The following is a 2,420-nucleotide window of genomic DNA, read 5'->3' as shown; positions in this document are numbered from 1 at the left end:
ACTACAACGCAGCACCGCAAGCGACCGCGCGCAAGCAAGATAACAATCAACAACGTGCAAGAGCGCTTCTGCTATCTCCAGCGCTATCAGGTGCTAATCTGCAAGGAGCACGCTACAGGCATACAGAACGTCGATGTGCATCTGCGCGACCAGCACGGCGTAGCAAGCGAAGAGAGGAAATCAATTGTAGAGCACTGCCGGCAATGGCAGATCGCCGCACCGCAAGATGTTGAGCTGCCTGCGCCGTTGGGGCCGCCGATTGAGCAGCTAGGCGAGCCGTTAGACGTCTATCAATGCAGGATCACTAGCGACTGCAGCTTCTGTACCGCAAACAAGATTAGAATCTAGAAGCACTGCAACAACGTACACTAGATAGCTTAGAGCAGTAAAGACATTAGACTCTGTAAGAAGGTTATAGCGCAGATGTTCTTCTAAACTAGTAGGCTCTAGTAATACTTTGTTATTAAGGTAGTAGACAATAATTATGCACTATCTAACCCCTACAAGACAACAGATGTTGTTAGGGAGCAGCTAGCAGAATAGACGCTAACAAAACACGCAAACAAAGAGAAGGCGCAGGTCATGGACGCTGAAGTCGCAAAGACAGATAAAACTGGCTGGTTTAAGCAGACAGGCTGGCTAGAGCACTTTGCTAACCGCAATCTGATGCATCTTGCGCATTAGACCTAGCTGCCTGATTAAGGTGAGGAGAAGCTGCAGCGGGCAGCGAAGCTAACGGAGCTGCTGGTGGAGAGAAGCGTCAAGGGGCTGTCGACGCTTGCGCGAGAGACAAGGCAGTGGCTGAGGAGCGCAAAGCGACAGGAGATTAATTAGCGGCCTATAGCTTAATTACAGAACCTGGAGAGTTAGGCCCGCTACGCTAGCTACATGGTCAAATTTGTCTGCTACGCTCTGCGCTTTGTGGCTGACGCAGAGGCAAGGATGGCAGCGCAGGAAGGCGGCAACAAGGGCAGCGACAAAGATGATGAGGGCGACAAGGATGGCTTAGAAGGAGAGGAAGAGGAAGAGGAAGAAGAGGAAGAGAACAATGACAACAACTTCTCTGATGCTAACAGCAGCTAACTGGCAAACGTCCTAAGCAGCAGCTGAAGAGAGAAGGACTTGATAAAAGACGCGCGAGAGCTGTTCTGCTGGACAGTTAAGCAGAAGGAGCTCATAGTAACACTGTGGGAGATGTTGGACCGCGATGCTGACGCTGATGACGAAGCGCAGCGCAGCGCTTAGCGCGACGCTCAGCTCAAAGTGCTGCTAAACTTGCTCACATTATTCTTCTTCACAACAATAGGTGACAAGCTGTTCAGCAGCAGACTTATTCACTTTCTTGCTGTGCTGGGCATCAACAGCAACACGAACTGCTTGCGCACAGCAAAGAACTACTTATATATGCTAGCAGGCGTAGTCTACTGCATGCGCGTGCTTAGCGTGGAGAAGTTGCTCCCATCCGCGTGCCGCGATGAGCAGACTGACAAGGATTGTGAGCGCTTCTTAGAGCACAGAGAGAAGTATCTGTTAGACGGCTTGTACAGCCCGATGAGCAAGGCGCTCAGCTTGCTGGCTTACGGCAAGTACGTCGCGCTGGCAGCTGGCAACCTAGGCAACGCGTACTAGTTAAAGGACAAGAAGATCTTCTACTTGCATGGCCGGCGGATCTACATCAGCTGCTTCTGCAAGATAGCGCAGGACATGGTGTCTGAAGCAGAGCAGATGCTGTAGGAGGAACTGTTCTAGGTAACAAGGGCAGAAGAGTAGTTTGCTGTTAAGCTAGACATACTTGTTAACAACGTCACGTTTAAACAGCAGGGCGTGTCTTTTGTGCAGCACTGTGACAATAGTCTTTAGGACAAGCTAGAGTGGATGCTGACGTAGGCTAAGCAGACTAAGCAGGGCTGCAGACTGCAGTTAAGCGAAGGGCAGTGGAACGTGAAGCATGTTAAGCGATACTTGCGTTGCGTGGACTGCTTCTTGATGCTGCTAATAGTCTGCGTGCACACGACGTCTGGACAGCCAGGCAGAGGGTCAGAGATCACAATAATGTGGCACTACAATAGGCTGCTGCAGGACTGCAACATCTTCGTCATAGACAGACAGGTGATGACAGTTGTCCGCTATTACAAGTCGCAGTCGCAGTGGGACAAGCCGAAGGTGGTGCCGCGCTTCTTGCCGCCGCGGCTAGGGCAGGTGATGGTGCTGTACTTGGCGTACTTGCAGCCGTTCCGTGAGTATCTCACCGTGCAGGTGCTCGGTGGCAGCTTCAGCGACTACGTGTGGGCGGACGAGCAGGGCCTGTGGGGGACTGATCGACTGACGCGAGCGCTGAGGCGAGAGACTGGCAAGAGGCTGGGAGTGCCGCTGCACACGCTCGACTACCGGCACGCAGCTGTCAGCATCAGTCGAGTTGT

The 2,420-nt window shown here is 52.3% G+C and overlaps 1 protein-coding gene across 1 annotated transcript; it reads left to right on the top strand.

The window, feature by feature from the left end:
• Positions 1-1,125: 1,125 nt before the first annotated feature.
• On the top strand, positions 1,126-1,703 carry M421DRAFT_412939 (uncharacterized protein). Its single transcript, XM_033590439.1, has one exon. The coding sequence runs from the start codon at positions 1,405-1,407 to the stop codon at positions 1,627-1,629; it is 225 nt and encodes a 74-aa protein (XP_033442571.1). The 5' UTR covers positions 1,126-1,404; the 3' UTR covers positions 1,630-1,703.
• Positions 1,704-2,420: the final 717 nt, after the last annotated feature.

Source organism: Didymella exigua, assembly GCF_010094145.1.
Source record: "Didymella exigua CBS 183.55 unplaced genomic scaffold M421scaffold_80, whole genome shotgun sequence".
Lineage (NCBI taxonomy): Eukaryota > Fungi > Ascomycota > Dothideomycetes > Pleosporales > Didymellaceae > Didymella > Didymella exigua.
The sequence above is the reverse complement of the archived record's forward strand: the minus strand, read 5'-3'. Positions and strand labels throughout refer to the sequence as shown.